General features: G+C 39.1%; 1 protein-coding gene across 2 annotated transcripts in view; it reads left to right on the top strand.

Moving 5' to 3' along the window:
• The window catches only part of LOC136864720 (KN motif and ankyrin repeat domain-containing protein 2), a 480,434-nt gene that overhangs the window by 409,894 nt on the left and 53,173 nt on the right, over nucleotides 1-17,367 (top strand). Inside the window, exon 9 of one of the 2 annotated variants that reach the window (XM_067142057.2) lies at nucleotides 4,036-4,224. The exons of the other annotated variant lie outside the window; for it this stretch is intronic. Within the exon in view, the coding sequence (XP_066998158.2) occupies nucleotides 4,036-4,224 (189 nt within the window). The remainder of the gene's footprint in view (nucleotides 1-4,035; nucleotides 4,225-17,367) is intronic. 2 annotated transcript variants of the gene reach the window in all.

Here is a 17,367-nt window from a genome sequence, read left to right as displayed (position 1 = left end):
CAACATTGAGGTCATTTTGCAGTTGCTCACAATCTTGTAACTTATTTATTACTCTGTACAGAATAACATCATCTGCAAAAAGCCTTATCTCTGATTCCACTTCTTTACACATATCATTGATATATATAAGAAGACATAAAGGTCCAGTAATACTGCCTTGAGGAATTCCCCTCTTAATTATTACAGGGACAGATAAAGCTTTGCTTACTCTAATTCTCTAAGTTCTGTTTTTGAGAAATATAGCCACCCATTCAGTCACTCGTTTTTTTTCTAGTCCAGTTGCACTAATTTTTGCCGGTAGTCTTCCATGATCTACCCTATGAAATGCCTTAGATATGTCAATCAAGATACAGTCCATTTGACCTCCTGAATCCAGGATATCTGCTGTGTCTTGCTGGAATCCTACAAGTTGAGCTTCAGTGGAATAACTTTTCCTAAACCCAAACTGCCTTCTATAAAACCAGTTATTAATTTTGCCAACATCAGAATGAATGCTTTCCCAAAGCTTACATTCAATGCATGTCAAACTGACTGGCCTGTAATTTTCAGCTTTATGCTATCACTCTTTCCTTTATACACAGGGGCTACTATAGCAACTCTCCATTCATTTGGTATAGTTCTTTCATGCAAACAATAATCAGATAAGTACTTCAGATATGGTACTATATCTCAACCCATTGTCTTGAGTATATCCCCCAAAACCTTATCAGTTTCAGTTGCTTTTCTAGTTTTCAACCTTTGTATCTTACTGTAAATGTCATTGTTAATATAGGTAAAACTTAATACTTCTTTAGTGTTAGTCACCTCCTTTAATTGGACATTATCCTTGTAACCAACAATCTTTACATACTGCTGACTGAATACTTCTGCCTTTTGAAGATCCTCGCATACACACTCCCCTTGTTCATTAATGATTCCTGGAATGTCCTTCTTGGAAGATGCATCAACAAACTCGATTATAAAAACTGAGCATCCACCAGGCTTAAAATGGGCATTCATTCTTTTGTGCCTTTACATGAACTTCACATCGTAATCATAGCCACGAGACCTCCGGTATTTTCATTATATGGAATACAGACCACAGGGACGCGACTTAATTTCCAAATTCAAACAGTGGCTCGTATATTGGCCAGCTTTCGACCCGCGGACGCTTTGGCGAGATGCTAGCGACATCACTCAGCTATCATGGCCGTCCAGGTGTGTTGGTGGTTGTTCACTCTTGTCTGCAAAGGTGCTATGTGATAAGGGCTAGAAATGGAAAAGATGCCGGCCCCGCCGTATAGGGGTAGCATGCCTGCTTCTTACCCGGAGGCCCAGGTTCTATTCCCGGCCAGGTTAAGGATTTTTACCTGGATCTGAGGGCTGGTTCGAGGTCCACTCAGCCTACGTGATTACAACTGAGGAGCTATCTGACGGTGAGATGGCGGCCCCAGTCTAGAGAACCAAGATTAACGGCCGTGAGGATTTGTCGTGCTGACCACACGACACCTTGTAATCTGCAGGCATTTTGGCTGAGCAGCGGTCGCTTGGTAGGCCAAGGCCCTTCGGGGCTTTTGCGCCATGGGGTTTGGTTTGGTTTTTAATGGAAAAGATATGTGTAATAATTATAACATTAGGTCGGACTGAGGAGTTCATGCGGTATAATGAGCCTTCTGAGCCTAACTTGAGGAATTCGATCAATCCCAGCTCATTTCAATGATATTTCAAGGTGCTCAGATTTACAGGCATGTAAAAGAACTGCAGGACAAGATTCCTGCACTCTGGCGTCTCCAAAAACCATAACAATAGATAGAGGGACGTAAAACTAATAACACTGATATAAAACAAATAACATTTAAATAATAATAATAATAATAATAATAATAATAATAATAATAATAATAATAATAATAATAATAATAATGTCGTTAAGCCTAGTACAGGTCTTTAGATTTGACACCTGATAGGTGACCTGCGTGTGTATGAAAATGGAGCGCTACATATAATAAATTCTAATACGAACATGGCGCGTACACCCAGCTTCCGAACAATCGTCATTAACTAATGAAATTGTCCGGCCCCCTGGTGTAGGGGGCAACGCGTTCACCTGTCACCCGGCGGCCCCGGGTTCGATTCCCGGCCGGGCCAGGGGTTTTTAATTGTAAATGATTAATTTCCCTGGCCTGGGGACGTTCCTTTCCTCACACTTTTACGCTTCCGCAATTTCCACATACACACAGGTTCCTCACATATTGTGCAAGTAGGGGCAAAAGATCTTTCTAGTTCTGCGCCCTGAACAAATAGCATTAAAAAAAAAAAAAAAAAAAAAAAAGCTACTCAACTAGGATGCTAACAGGACGATATAGGGGCCCTGAGTTTGATTCCATTCCATGCCAAGTCGAGGTTCGCTCATCCTATTTGAGAACATTTCAGGAGCCATATAACTGTCAGATAGCTGCCCCGATGTAGAAAGTCGGGGATTCTTCGCGCTGACCACGCATCTTTTGTAGGGATTGTTTGGCAAAGACCCAGCAGGGTTGTAGTGACGTGGGGTTGCTTATTGCTCCTCAACCAGGCCCATGTGAATTTTCTGTACATTGATCACTACTCTGATGTCACTCATTGACTGAATGGTCAGCGTACTGGCCTTCGGTTCTGAGGGTCCCGGGTTTGATTGCCGACCGGGTCGGGGATTTTAACCTTCATTGGTTAATTCCAGCGGCTCGGAGGCTGGGTATTTGTGCTGTCCCCAACATCCCTGCAACTCGCACACCTCAAAACACTATCCTCCAATACAATAACACGCAGTTGCCTACACATGGCAGATGCCGCCCGCCCTCATCGGAGTGTCCGCCTTACGAGGGCTGCATTCGGCTAGAAATAGCCACACGAAATTATTAATATTATTATTATTATTATTATTATTATTATTATTATTATTATTATTATTATTATTATTATTATCATCATCCGTTAAAAGGCATAGGTTACCTACTTCCTAACTGTGGGTACCGGTAGGTAAAGGAAAGCGGTCAGTCGAACATAGTTTATAATAACTTACAGCAAAAACGGAAAATTATACATACCTAAGAGGTGAAATGAAATCATGTTTGATTCAATCAAGTAGCGTACGTTATTTATAGCTTCCAGACGGGTTTACTAATCTACTTGCGACTGTCCTGGATATTCTAGATATGAAAAGCGGATTAAATAGTTGTCAGTCGTGAATGTACCGGTACGGTACTGGTGTGGGATGTAAGTTATTGGAATGCACGGCGTATTCTGCAGTTCATGTTGCGTGTCCTCACCGTGTCCCAGCAACTAGCCCATACAGTAACTGTAATGCTCTTTTAATTCTTCATTTTGTCTTTGTCAGTAAACCAACATCGGCGTTAAATGTCATGGGAATTTATCAACTTGCAACCTCCAAACATTCAAGAAGTTAGTGGTGAATTTCACCTGATATTTCTCGTTTTTTGGGTTCTTTCATAGAATTAATCGCGAGAATTACGTTACCGTGATCTGCTCTAGCTGCAGCGTATGTGATAAATACATGACTACATACGTTATGGGAAAACGACGAGCTGATTAATCGATCGAAGGGCCTAATGAGTCTTATTGCCACGGCTAGAGCCTGGCGTCGAATGCTGGAACTACTACACGATAGCCTAGCTCCGGGTTTTCCAATCTTTTATAAAAGTCTACCCGAGTTAATGTTTTTGGAATGCTTTGTAGCGTGTATCAGTGGTGCGCTCCGCCGCCCCTTTTATCCCACCCCTTCACCCTTGTCTTACGTCACTGTTGACCGACTCTCGAATGGGTTGTAGCTGGTGCCGTATGTTCTGTTTTTCTGAGTGCGGGGGTTTATTTACACGAGAAGTGGTTGACGATGGTGGGGATTTTAAGTCTAGGTGAAAAATGCAGCTTATAAACACCATATCCACTATTATCAGAAGGCTCTTTCTGAGGTGGTTTTAAGTCCCATTACGCTTTAATAACAATACATTTATGTGATGCTTTATAAACATTTTCTCTTATGTTTTAATTTCATCCCAGGACTTCTGTCTCTAACCGCAAGACCGATGTTCATCATGTACTGGGGGAGGATAGTATGACTGATGAATGGCTTAAGATTACCGAGAATTCAGGAGTGTTTGATGACGTGATTATCAAAAGTGACAATTCCAATGAATGGATGGATGCAAAAAATATGGAGGGGGCGGGCCCTCCGGGAAGTGGTGAAAGGTACAGTTTTTACTTTAATATTTTCGTTCTGTGCGTTGCATGGGTAGACTTGAACTTCAGTGGTTTTGGAAATGTTGTCTTCTGATATCTCGAAATTCATGAGTTGTATTTGAGAAAAAGAGAGGTTATGTTTTACGTTTCCTAAGGATACATAATGATTATTTTTCTATTAGAACTAGAGAAAATGCATGCGTTTCTTAGTATTTGTTGCCCTTTTTTCCGTGAGTGGCCTGCTTGTTGTTATCGAGCGTTGTATCAGCTTGATACATCAGCTGTAGTGCTTTGCAGCTGTCATATCTGTTGCTTGTCGTTCTTGTAGCTTTTTCTTTTAGTCCTTGTTAATATTGAAATTGATAGTTGCAGTTTATAACGAAAATTATTTCTATAACCTAATTTTTTAATTTAATGTAGGCCATATACATGATTATGTTTAAACTAGAATTAAGGGTTTGCTTGGTTTCGTAAATTTAGGAAGGTTAACATTCTATGCTTAGAAGCATGATGATAATTTTGTGTTCCTCCCATGGACCATTTTAACGTGTTTATTCCCCTTCCCATTGACGACGAAATATGTAGCCTTCATTATTACACACGGCTTGTCAAGTGAATTTTATCACTGGGATTGGTATGGGTGAAATGATCTTTTTCTTTCCTGTCTGCATGTCGTGATCATAATTGTCATATCTATGTGACTTGTCTTGTGGGGGTCAGTGATTAACTTTTCTTTTCCTTTTGCGACTCTCTCCCCAGTTGAGTTGGGGTCATAGCTGTCTCACTCTAAATTCAATTTGAATCCTGCTGCTCTGTTTTCTTTTGTGCTTTCCTTGTTCTACCGGAGTAATAAGGTGATAGCATAAATATTATATATTTGAGGTAAAGCTAGGCTTATCAGTAAAGAAACTAGCATGATTGATAAAATATTTCAAAAGGAGAGTTTGTCTGCGAGAGGCTGCATTACATTTTCAGGTGAAAGTGAGCTGGGTTACAACCTGTGTACAATATAACTGCTGTAAATGGGGACATGATAGCAGAGTGACATCATCACTGAATTGATAAATAATTTATTTAGCATTAAACCTCAAATATAATAGTCTTTGCAACATTATTATTCTTCCTGAGCTTTTCCTAGTTATCCGGGGTTGGCACTCTATGGTTTTATCCCAGTTTTACAGCTGGATGTCCTTCCTGAGGCCAACCTAATGTGGAGTGTTTTATTCATTATAGCATATCTCAATGTTGGTTTGTAGTGGGATGTGTAGGATGTAATATAATTGAAGTTGTATATTAAGACAAACACCCAGCCCCAAGCTAGAGGAATTAACTGTACGCAGTTAAAATCCCCGACCTGGCCAGTATTTGAACCCTGGGCCCTCTGAACCGAAGGCTATTACACTTACCATTCAGCCAAGGAAACAAACAACCTTCATACTGCGGTCATCTATCCACACTTCCTAGCATGGGCATCGTGGTTTCCAATCTTGGGTATGGCAACATTGATAAAGGCACTGAACCAAATAGCACAAATGTCATTACCCTCTTGAAGATGAATGTATATTGACAAAATTATACATAAATTTAGTAGAGTTCAGTTCAGTCGAGTCAAGTTATTTTTTATGGAGTACCATGAATTTACCCACAACTAGGGCATATAAAGATGCAGTTTGGAAATCCGTAATGGGAACTGATGAAATTCTTCACTTTAAGAGGTTATACCCAAGACAATGATATTTCCAAGTTTTCTTTAACCTACTCCACAGTATATTGGGATGGTAAGTTGGTATGGTACTGTGGGTATAATTGGTGCTCAGACTACTGATAACTGGTGTCTCACCAAAGTGACTAAGGTTAGAATCTTGGCCAATACATGTGGAATTTTTGAAATTGAAAGTAATGACCTTGTGGTTTGGATTCCACATAAAACTGAATGTCCCTTAGTTACATCTCTAGAGCAACAGTCTCGTAAAAACCACAAGTTAAGTGAAACAAATCATGAAACTTGTTTCTGTTAGTGGAAGTGCATATTATCAAATGGTAGTGTTGCTTTTGAATAGCATAAGTTTCACAGAATACCAGCTTATGCAATGTAAAATCCATAAGCCTTAGAAAAATTGGATCAAAATAACAAAATAGTCTGGTGAATATCCAGAAGGAAGTTCGATGTATTTCAAGAAGATTAAAAATCAGCAGTTCTTATACTTGAATTAATTAATACCCAAGGAAGTGAGTGATACATTCAGGTATCGGATGTTGTGTGCATGGCAACCGTTATTTGTAACTTCAGATGATGTGTTAAAAAACCACATTAAATTGCGAATCGTTCAAAGAAAATTGCTTCTCCCTTGTATTGTTATTACTAGAGATGGGTCGATACTCAGTGTCAATGTTTTTTGTATTGATACTAGATACTCCATTACTTTCATTCTTGAAATAAAATTGCAAAATGCTCATTTCTAAATACCGGTACAATATTATTTATTAAACAGGCCTTTTTAATTTAACACTTCAGTACCCATATAACTGTAAATTAAAATATATTGTGTTATGTAGTTCTAGTTTAGTTATGTCTTACATACTTTATGTATATAGTATTGTTTGCATCATCAGTCGATAGACTTATTTCATGCAGCTCTGCGTGCCTTTTCATTAGGCGTATGCTGTAATTTGCTTGTCATATTCATGCCTTGATCTATATATATTTATTGAACTGAGTGAATTGGTCATGCGCTTAGCGGTGCTGAGAGCTGCGAGTTTGCATTTGGAAGATATTGGGTTCGAACTCCACTGTCAGCACCCCTGAAGATGATTTTCTGTGGTTTCCCATTTTCACACCAGGTAAATGCTGGGGCTGTATCTTAATTAAGGCTATGGTCACTTCCTTCTCACTCCTAGCCCTTTTCTTTCTCATCGTTGCCATAAAACTGTCTGTATTGTTGCGATGTAAGGCAAATTGTAAACAAAAAATATTTATTTTAACAAATCAACAACTTCTGCAATTACTTGTTGCCACAATGGACAAAGTATAGCATATCAGGATACAGAAATTTGTATCTTATAGAAATACAGCCTAGCAGTAATAGGGTTTTTAAATAATGGAGGTCAGAACAAGTGAGATCTCAGATAGTTTACATGTGGTGCTTTCAATGCTGTTCATAGGCAAATCTGAGTTTTGATTTCCTCTCTTTGCATTGTGATTCCCTTTCCAAACTCTTTCTCTACTGCTTGTTCTGTATAAACATTGAAAAGGAGAGGGGGGGGGGGGGGGAGGGGGAAACTGCAGCCTTATGTCATTCATGTCTGGATTGCTGTTGCTTTTTCAATGTCCTCTGTTCTTATCACTGTAGACTGGATTTTGTACATATTGTCGATAATTTTTCTTTCTTTGTATCTGATCCCGATTGCCTTCAGATTCTCAAATACCTTGGTCCAATAAACATTATCAAATGGTGTCGCATAAGAGTCCTGCTGTCCAAGCAGGCCCTCAGAAAATACTGGTGATGATGATATACATTAGTATTTGACAGCTGGTTTTTGCAGATTTGGAAGCTTTGTATTTGTTTTCCAATAATCGTAAACAATTGTAAAGGGGGCGATGAAAGATCTTTCAGATATGTGGTGATATCATTAGAAGTGTTACCTGACAGTGAATTTGTCATTTTCTTGCATAATACTACCATACAAGCATCACATACTAGACTGTTTTCCTGGCTCTGAGAAATGGGTCATCTGGAAGAAAAAAAGGAAAAGAAAAAAAATAGTTAATGTACTACTTTCAGCAAGTATTTAGGTGCAACCTGTAATTTGGCAAAGGTTTGAATACACAGCATATTAAAATGGAGTTACAAGCTTACCTCTTCAGTTGTAGATTCAGGACCCTCCTGTTGATCAGCAGCGAGGTGAGAGCATTCAAACTGTAGGGGGGGCAACAGCATTGCGATGGAACACATTTCATTCTCTTCACTGTCTTTGCACTTCAGATTAATTACATCTTGCATTGACTGTCTAATTGTCACAATACCTGATCCATTATGTGATGGCTTCTGAAAAGTACACTCGCGTCCTCATCCCGAGGTGGTGCAGCTCTTTTCAGGCACACCCCCAATGGAGGTGAGCTGTATATACCATTTCAACCACATACCAGCCCTCCTGCCATTCTTAAATTTCTGGCAGTACAGAGAATCAAATCCGGGCACCCTACGATGGCAGCTAATAGCACTAACCATTACGCTACGGAGGCGAACATGGCTTCTGAAGATACAACACTGTTCACAATGGGGGATTGTCTTGGACACTGTCACTGTAGAATGACTTAGGGTGAGTGTTACTTGATCAAACATATCAACTATATTGATCAATAAATAGTGACATCAGCAGATGCAAATACAATGGTTCTCTTCTGTTCCAGAAATCTTTTTAGCAGAGGGCCTATTATTAAGAGTTGAATTCCATTGTGTAGGTTTGTCTTGAATTGGGCAGTGTTGTGGAAGATGTTTCTGTGCAGCTTTGAGAATCTTTGTGGATTTTGAGGAATGTTTGAAACTTCCTAGTAATTTTCTGCATTACACAATGAGACTCAATATTCTTTGAACTGAAAAGTCCTGCCTTTCAGAACCAGTGGTAGTGTATGAGCTACACATGGCAAATGGGGAAATTTTCCCAAAGTCATGGCACTTGCTACATTATCACTGTTATGAATCACAGCCACTATTTTATCCATTAAATCTCAAGTTTCTAATGTCCTGTTCAAGAAAATTGCAAGATTTTCAGCTGTATGTGTCACTTCTTCAAATGGTATCACTTCAATGCATATATGCTGAAGTTTGTAGCCCTGGTCTACAAAGTGAACATTGATACTTAAATAGTAGTCTATTACTGTTGATGTCCACAAATCTGCCCTAACAGCTATGCTGTCTTCATTTTGGAGCTCATTTTTTACTCTTGTCCCTACTTCTTAACAGTTCTGGGAGGATGTCATTTGGTACATGCTTGTGAGTAAACAAGGTACATGTTGATTAAAGGTGCTGAATTGACAACTTAAATCCTGTATCTTGTTCAATGCTAAATGGTGGTTGTCTTTGCATATCATGTAAGCTATTTTCCTCTTAAATACCTTCAGTTGATTATCTCCCAGTTTGTTTGGTTTTACCATTCAAAAATATGTGAGAGTAGGCTGGCTGGTATTTGAGTACTGTAATGATGTAATGAGTACAGTGATTCGATCATCACTGATCCGCATTTAGGGCAGTCACCATGGTGGCAGATTCTCAGTCAGTTGTTTACCTAGTCTTTTCTGAAATTATTTCAAAGAATTTGTAAATTTACTGAATATCTCCCTCCCTTGGTAAATATTATTCTAATCCCCAACTCCTCTTCCTATGAATGAATATGTGCCCCAATTTGTCCTCTTGAAATCCATCTTTATCTTCATTTCATGATCTTTCGTACTTTTAGAAACATCACTCAAACTTATTAGTCTGCTAATGTCATTCCTTGCCATCTCCCCACCGGCAGCTTGGAACATAACACTTAGTTGAGAAGCTACTCTCCTTTCTCCCAAGTCTTCCCAGCTTAAAGTTTTGCACATGTCTGTAACACTGCACTTTTGTCAGAAATTGCCCAGAACAAATTGAGCTGAATTTCTTTGAAGTTTTTCCAGTTCTCAAATCAAGTAATCCTGGTAAGGGTCCCATACACTGGAACAATATATTAATTGTGGTCTTACCGGGTGAGTTGGCCATGTGGTTAGGAGCGTGCAGCTGTGAGCTCGCATCTGGGAGATAGTGGGTTCAAACCCCACTGTCGGCAGCCTTGAAAGTGATTTTCCGTGGTTTCCAATTTTCACACCAGGCAAATGCTGGGGCTGTACCTTAAGGCCATGGCCACTTCCTTCTCATTCCTAGGCCTTTCCTGTTCCATCGTCGCCATAAGACCTATCTGTGTCAGTGCGACGAAAAACAAATAGGGAAAAAAAAAAAAAAAAGAAAGAAATTGTGGTCTTAAACACATCCTTATATGCCCTCACCCGTACATCCTATCTACAACCCCTAAATACTCATAACTAGGGCTCGGATGTTTAGGACCTAAAAATCGCCAAAATAAGCAAGCCAATATGACCTCAAAAGTGGAGAAATAAGACTTATAAATTACAAAATATGACCCGAAAATGACCAAGCTAAATATGGACATTTTTTAGCGAATTATAAATCGAAAGGGCCATTGCCTTTGATACATATTTAACTAAATTCTTTATTTTTACTTCCATATTCATTTTCTTAATATAAATGTTTAGCAGTTATTCAATCTATTGTCCTTGTTTCACTTACCGAACATTTGTCAGTACATAGCTATAAAGTACCGGCACTAAGTTCGATAAGATTATCAGATCACACATCATTTTAAAAGTCAAAACATGTTTGCACCCTATAGTGATCGTTTGAAATACGAGAAAACTAATAATAATAATAATAATAATAATAATAATAATATTTGTTTTACGTCCCACTAACTACGGTTTTCGGAGACACTGAGGTGCCGGAATTTAGGCTCACAGGAGTTTTTACGTGCCAGTAAATCTACCAACACGAGGCTGACGTATTTGAGCACCTTCAAATACCACCGGACTGAGCCAGGATCGAACCTGCCAAGTTGGGGTCAGAAGGCCAGCGCCTTAACCGTCTGAGCCGCTCAGCCCGGCCAAGAAAACTAGAAATCAATCTCTGTATATTTTGGAACGTTCAAGCCCATGTTTTCATTAATATTATTAAATGTGTTAGTTTAAATTGAGCATCACAAAACGAATCAGGAGATGTCTTTCAATACATTATGGTATGGCGGCAAGGTGTATAGTGCAAACTGACATACCGTTTTCCTTCTTCTCCGCAAGTGGAATTGAAGTGTTTGACAAGATTCATCTTCAAATCATGAGGTGCGAAAGTACTCAGATTATCACTTAACACATTCTTGTAAGAAGAGAAACTCCTTTCTATGTCACAAGGTTACTGGTGCAAATTTAATTCATGTAAAAGGTGCAGTGAAGTCCATGGCCTTCATTCTATACAAGTGGTATTCCACTTGTATTAACTGCAGATGTGATACTGAGAAGGAGTTTTGCAAACACTAGTTCACATTTGATAAGTTGAAGACGATTTTGGACAGCTACAGCTGTCGTCAGACCAACTAAATATGACAGAAATATGAAGTTTCTACGAAAATAGTTCAAAATATGACTTTATGACAAAAAATAGCCAAAATATGCATTTATATGACAAATAAAAATCACTTAATTGTGACGATAATCACCTGATTCTCACCAAAATCCAATCAGGCAAGAAAATGAAGACAAAGAAAAACTGACTTTTCCTAAACATCGGAGCCCTACTCATAACTATGAAGAGCTCTGTAACCTTTATTTACAATCACATTTATGATAACAAGAACATCGATTTTGAAATGGAATGAACGGGCACTTTTACTGTATCAATCTTTTGAACTGAAGTGATGTGCTTCAGGTTGCTAGTGTTGCAAGATTTTCCTCCTCGCAAGAAACTGTGACAAATGACACGGTTATCACTGACAGGATCCAATTGAAAATACTTCCACATTTCATTGATATTAACCAAAAGTTGTAGATTTTGAAACGCTCTGGCTTCGAAATAATAATGGACTTGAAATTTTATACTAGCAGTCTAAAATCAAAAACAGGATTCAAACTAAAGGTGCTGACATATTTACAATAAGTTGCTTCCTTGTTTGTGATTTGATTAAGTTGACCATAGGATTTGTTTACTGAAAGTCTCTGTTATTGGTTACACCCAGAACTAGGTTATTTTGTAGGCAGAGCATGGTTTTTCCATAGCTGTCCAAATTGAATTAGTGCAACATTATCACATTCGAAAATTTCTTTCTCAGGCTACAGTTTGGTTTATTTTTATTGTCGTAGTACATGACTTTTAAAGAAATTTGTTCTTCCGACATAACGAGTAAAAGAGAAAGTGTGACCTCTCCTAGTTCATTGGTCCCTCCGCTAATTGAGCGAGAGCTTACAAGTCAGCATCCAAATAAAAGACAATTATTGTATACATATTTCATTTTTGGTTACTATTCCAGAAATCAGTTGTCAGATAGTTCAGATAGCTTCCTTGTGGACTTTGTGGTCTTAGAAAATTTCAGTTCCTTTCCAATCTGTCTTGTTACAAAATAAAATTGATGCTTCATATTATGCAAAACAAGTTTAGGGATAATGTCCATTGCATGGTCATCACAGCACCCTAATTCTTTTGAATTAATCGTGATACTTTTTAGTCTTTCCAAACACCCGTAAAATTGAATACCCTTAGATTATGTTCACAGGAAAGCTTTCGTGACAGTACATTTTTAACTTGCACTGCATATTAAAAATTATTCTTGAAAGATGGGTGAGCAAAGTATCGACACTGATGTTTTTTATCGCTATAGTCCCTAATACGGTACATCAAACTTACCTTGTCAAGACTGGGGTTATCAGTATTAAGTAAATTGTATTTTCAGTCCGGTAATAGGTCTTCAATGTTTTGAGTAAAATCTAGTGCTTGCCTTATTTTATTTTGTGCATTTTCTGTAGCAACCTTATTTGTCTCTTCTGTCCTCTTAGCAAGTGTTGTCATTTGATGGACAATCAATCAGTCAATCAGTCACTACTGATCTGCATTTAGGGCAGTCGCCCAGGTGGCAGATTCTCTATCTGTTGTTTTTCTAGCCTTTTCTTAAATGATTGCAAAGAAATTGGAAATTTATTGAACATCTCCCTTGGTAAGTTATTCCAATCCCTAACTCCCCTTCCTATAAACAAATATTTGCCCCAATTTGTCCTCTTGAATTCCAACTTTGTCTTCATATTGTGATCTTTCCTACTTTTAAAGACACCATCCAAACTTATTCGTCTACTGATGTCCTCCCACGCCATCTCTCCACTGACAGCTTGGAATATACCACTTAGTCGAGCAGCTCGTCTCCTTTCTACCAAGTCTTCCCAGCCCAAACTTTGGAACATTTTTGTAACGCTACTGTTTTGTCGGAAATCGCCCAGAACAAATCGAGCTGCTTTTCTTTGGATTTTTTCCAGTTCCTGAATCAAGTATTCCTGATAAGGGTCCCATACACTGGAACCATACTAAAGTTTAGGTCTCACCAGAGACAAATATGCTCTCTCCTTTACATCTTTACTACAACTCCTAAATACTCTCATAACCATGTGCAGAAATCTGTACCCTTTATTTACAATCATATTTATGTGATTACCTCAATGAAGATCTTTCCATATATTTGTACCTAGGTATTTACAATGATCCCCAAAGGGAACTTTCACCCCATCAATGCAGTAATAAAAACTGAGAGGACTTTTCCTATTCGTGAAACTCACAACCTGACTTTTATCCCCGTTTATCATCATACCATTGCCTATTATCCATGTCACAACATTATCAAGGTCATTTTGCAGTTGCTCACAATCTTGTAACTTATTTATTACTCTGTACAGAATAACATCTGCAAAAAGCCTTATCTCTGATTCCACTTCTTTACACACATATATATATATATATATATATATATATATATATGTATATATAAGAAAACCCTCCAGTTCCGTGACAAAATTTCTGCATCCATTATATCATTTCTCAGCCATGATTCAACTCCAATTATAATATCTGGTAAGTATATATCTATTAAATTACTTAATTCTATTCCTTTCTTTACAATACTTCTACAGTTGAGCACTAACAGTTTTATGTCATCCCTACTTGATTTCCACTTCACTGTTCCCTTAACACCGCTGCCTAGTGCACCCTGTTTGCCTGAAAGTACCTCCCTATAACCCTTCTAAACAAATTTCCTAACTTATATGTACCACTGCAGTTTAAGTGAAGGCCAAACTGAGTGCAGATCCCTATCTCCTACCCACCCATTAGGATCTAGAAATTTCACCCCCAGTTTCCCACATACCCATGGCAAAGAAAGTTTTGTTGGGATATAAGTAGACTGCAATATGTGTAAATTCAGAAAATCTATTGCCAGGCTGAGTGGCTCAGATGGTTGAGGCACTGGCCTTCTAACCCCAAAATGGCAGGTTCCATCATGGTTCAGCCCGGTGATATTTGAAGGTGCTCAAATATGTTAGCTTCATCTCGGTAGACTTACTAGCATGTAAAAACTCTTCCAGGACTAAATTCCGGCACCTCGATGTCTCTGAAAACAGTAAAAGTATAGTGGTGGACGCGAGAACCAATAACATAGGGAATCTGAAATATTTGTTCCGAATGAGTAAATTTATATTACCAATATATATATAGACAAGGCTAATACCAGTTAATCGTAGACAATTAGCAGAGGCTCACCAGGAGGTACCACAGAGCTTATGCAGTATGTTGTTTCTTGCGGAGACTTTATGAGAAAGCTTAGTGATGTGCTCTTTGTAGCTCAGGGTTCTATCTAAAGTGACTCCAAGATATTTTGGGAAAGGGTTGTACCTCAGCTTTCGTCAGTTGAGCAGAACTGTTGGTTTGTAGTTTGCAGCACAATTCGCTAGATGGTAACAAGAGACTTCAGTTTTTGTTGTGCTGGGGATCAATCTCCAGGTCTTAAAGAAAGTTGACATCTTCTTAAGGTCCTCTGTCAGAATTTGTTCAGTCTTCAGAGTTATTACCCTGTGCTACCAATGCGTTGTCATCAGCATATATGAACTTGGTTGATGTTGTGTTTGGTAGGTCATGAATGTACAAACTGAATAGCAATGGTGCTAAGACAGATCCCTGTGGTAGACCGTTATTTAGTTTTCGTTTGTGGTTTTTAGTGTTGCCTAGAAACATTTTGAATTGTCTTTCACTAAGCATGTTAGATATTAGATCCACGATTTCTCGACTTGGTACAACTTGCAATAGTTTGTAGATCCGTCCCTGTCGCCAAACAGTGTCATATGCACCTGTCAGGTCAATGAAATCAACTGTTGATTTTAGTTGTCCTTGAAAACCAGCTTCGATATGTGTAGTTAGGGCAAGAACTTGATTGGTGCAGCTGCGTCCATGTCTGAATCCAGCTTGTTCAGAAGGAGTAACAGCTTCAATGAACGGAGCTATTCAGGTTGGGAGGATTCGTTCAAGAAGCTTGAATATGCAACTGAACAGTGTTATTGACTGGTAACTTTCGGGGCTGTCCTTAGGTTTGCCAGGTTTGAGAATGGCTATGACTTTTGACAGTTTGAATTGTTTGGGCAATCTGTTCTCTTGGAGTATGTATGTGAAGAGAGAAGTGAGCCAGTATATACAATGAGAGCCCATGTTCTTAATAAATTCATTATAGATGTTGTCGGGACCAGCAGCCTTGCAATTATTGTATTGTATTGAACAGGTGGATCTATAAATATTATAATATTATTTGTGATATACCAGCAGCCTTGCTGATTTTCAGTTGTTTAATTGCATTTTCTACTTCCACTGTGGAAAAGGGTATGGAAAGCGGCTTGTTTCTCGGGTCACTGCACTTGAGTTTAGAAAGGTTACATTTCACTATTCTGGTATGATTCTTGTCCCTCTTTGTCCTTGTGAGGTCTACGATCCTGTTGGTAATAATGTCAGGACTCAGTTTGGGGTGTTGCTTGCCAGTTAGCCCATTCAAGATTCTCCAAGCTTTCCTGCTTGACTTTGCGAAGTTCATTTCTTTGAGTGTAGCTTCCCATTTCTCTCTCTTCAGCTCTTATTTAAAGAGTTGAGTAGCTGTGAGCCCACTGTTTGATTTCCAGAACTTTGATTCTTGATATAAAGCCTCACTATCTTCGTTCCATCCAGGAACACATTCCTTTCTGTAACCCGTAGGAATGTTGGACTTGGCAGCTTTGATAACTAGTTTTTAACAAATTCATCATATGATATAGATGTTGATTCCCATAGGGAATCTGAAATATTTGTCCTGAATGAGTAAATTTATAATACCAATATAAATGGTCCGTTATTTGGACATTATAAATTTTCCTGCTAACTCATTCTTGGTTGCCAGCGTTTCGCCCTCGTGTGCTAGGGTGGGCTCATCAGTTGGTACCTAGCACACCTACCAATACGCTGGCTAGTGCATACCGTGGAGGCCACTGCGTAGGCTAACTGGAGCCACCGGCAGTGCCAATGCACTAAGAGACTTTGTCTCATCAGCAAAAATTGATGCCTGATGGCTCCAGTTAGCCTACGCAGTGGCCTCCACGGTATGCACTAGCCAGCGTATTGGTAGGTGTGCTAGGTACCAACTGATGAGCCCACCCTAGCACACGAGGGCGAAATGCTGGCAACCAAGAATGAGTTGGCAGGAAAATTTATAATGTCCAATAACGGACCATTTATATTGGTATTATAAATTCATCATAGTTATTTGCTGTCGGCTGAAGATTCTCCGCAGCTAGGCTTGGAGTCAAGGTCATTTGTGAATCCATCCCAGTTGGCTCGTTGAAAGTTCCATCTGGGTAAGGGCATTGAGTTTACAAGAGGAATTTTCAAACCGATTTCCACTATAACAGGTCGGTGTTGACTGTTTGGGAAGTTGGACAGAACAGTGAGAGTGGTGTTGAGTGGTTGGTCTAGTTGATCTTTAGACACGAATGTCAAGTCTGGGTTGTAATCCTCGTTCCAGCGTGCGGAGTGGAAGGTTTCCTTGTCTTTTACATCAAAAACCAAATGCATAGTGCTAGTATCTGCCCATAGAACTAGACTCCCCATTCACATCCACGGTGTCATACCTCCAGTTTGTGTAATGGCTGTTGAAGTCTCCAGTGTATACACAAGGGAGATCAAAAGGCGGTATCCAGTATCAGGATATATTTTCACGGTTGGTTCTAGGGCAGAAGCAGAAGTAGGCTGTGCGTTCATTGTCATTAATGTTTCTTTGTTCCTCTACCTGGAACCTGTTGCATGTACACAGTAAAGCTTTATGCTATCCTTGAAGCTCTACAGGATGTGCTGTCCAGTCAATGTGTCGGCACTTTCTGTTGTGTACTGACTCAAGCTTGTTACAGTCTATCGATATGTTTCCTGAGGCACTCTCTGGTACAGCAGATCCAGAACCTGGAGTGCTAGCACCAGAATTACATTTCTGTGGCTCCCAAGCCACATGGGTATAGTGGTAAACAAG

This window comes from Anabrus simplex, chromosome 2, assembly GCF_040414725.1.
Source record: "Anabrus simplex isolate iqAnaSimp1 chromosome 2, ASM4041472v1, whole genome shotgun sequence".
Taxonomy (NCBI): domain Eukaryota; kingdom Metazoa; phylum Arthropoda; class Insecta; order Orthoptera; family Tettigoniidae; genus Anabrus; species Anabrus simplex.
Note: the sequence above shows the minus strand (reverse complement) of the source record. Positions and strands in the feature narration are given on the sequence as shown.